The sequence below is a fragment of the Echinops telfairi genome, unplaced genomic scaffold, assembly GCF_000313985.2.
Source record: "Echinops telfairi isolate 266 unplaced genomic scaffold, ASM31398v2 ScPeMD7_7404;HRSCAF=8442, whole genome shotgun sequence".
Classification (NCBI taxonomy): domain Eukaryota; kingdom Metazoa; phylum Chordata; class Mammalia; order Afrosoricida; family Tenrecidae; genus Echinops; species Echinops telfairi.
Window position 1 is genome coordinate 2,625,530 of NW_022111304.1, and position 1,245 is coordinate 2,626,774.

A 1,245-nucleotide genomic window follows, 5' to 3' on the forward strand; every position below is an offset into this window, starting at 1 on the left:
CTGGTACAGATAGGAACTGGAAACACAGAGAATCCAGGGCGGATGATCCCTACAGGACCAGTGGTGTGAAAAATGTGTAGTACCAGAAAAATGTGTACTACGAGAGCTCCTCCTAATGCAGCTGTGTAATCCCCTTTTTTGGGTACTCCCTTGTATGTCTGTCTCCGAAATAGCCACATTTCCCATGAAGTGCAGTTTGCCTGAGTATGGGGCTGAGAAGACTAGAAGGAACTGGTAGAGAGTAGTGAGGGGGCTTGCTGTGGATACCAGATTACCAGCAGATCTTACGAGTCTGACTAATGTCAGCTTCCGTTCAGAAAAGACTGTTGTTTCCATCAAGTGACTGCTCTTCCGTCCTGGACACCAGGTCTCCCCAGCTCAGCCCACCCCAAGTACTGGGGGTAGGCGGCGACGCACAGCGGATGAAGATCCAGACGAGCGGAGACAGCGATTTCTGGAGCGCAACCGGGCTGCAGCCTCCCGTTGCCGCCAAAAGCGGAAGCTCTGGGTGTCCTCCCTAGAGAAGAAGGCAGAAGAACTCACTTCCCAGAACATTCAGCTGAGTGTGAGTGGGCCCTGAGGGACGCGGGGGATTGTTGGGTCTGCAAAGTAGGGTTTTCCTTTAAGTGGCACATTACACGGCAGAACTGCATACGGTGGTGGTTCTGTAATTAGAGCAGACCCAGAAGTGCAGAGGGAACCCTAACAGTCAGGCTTGAAATCTCTTCCCTAGAAGAGAGACACGCCCATCGACTCCAAGTGCTCCTGGACCGAGCCTCTGTAGTCCCTTTAGGGACCTGCTTTCAGTCCCCATGGTGCTCTCTTATCATCAGTTGTATCTGACTGGACTATGAGCACTGGGAGGGCAATGTATTTGCCCCAGTTAATGCAGCTAATGTCCTAGCTGTACGGGAACTACTGTAGCTTTATTCCCAGGTCTTAAAGGATCCTCTTCTCACTGAGTCTTAAAAATATATACGAGAAAACCACTGTAGTAGACCAAGAATCATCCAAACATTCTTTTGAATGTTTTTCCTTCTATTGATTATTTGTTAAAATGTATAATTACAAAGGACTTACATGAAACATATGCCTGGTGTTAAAATATAAATAGTTTATATGAAGGCTTGAAGGTAATCAATCGACCATCAAGCTCGGAAGCAACAAAGCCCACATGGAAGAAGCACACCAGCCTATATGCAACCACGAGGTGTCGAAGGGATCAGGTATAAGGCATCATCAGAA

General features: G+C 48.0%; 1 protein-coding gene across 4 annotated transcripts in view; it reads left to right on the plus strand.

Moving 5' to 3' along the window:
- The window catches only part of LOC101660530 (cyclic AMP-dependent transcription factor ATF-7), a 92,742-nt gene that overhangs the window by 83,262 nt on the left and 8,235 nt on the right, over positions 1 to 1,245 (plus strand). For all 4 annotated transcript variants that reach the window (XM_004716873.2, XM_045296329.1, XM_045296328.1 and 1 more), the window contains one exon: positions 368 to 565. In XM_004716873.2, the coding sequence (XP_004716930.1) occupies positions 368 to 565 (198 nt within the window). The remainder of the gene's footprint in view (positions 1 to 367; positions 566 to 1,245) is intronic.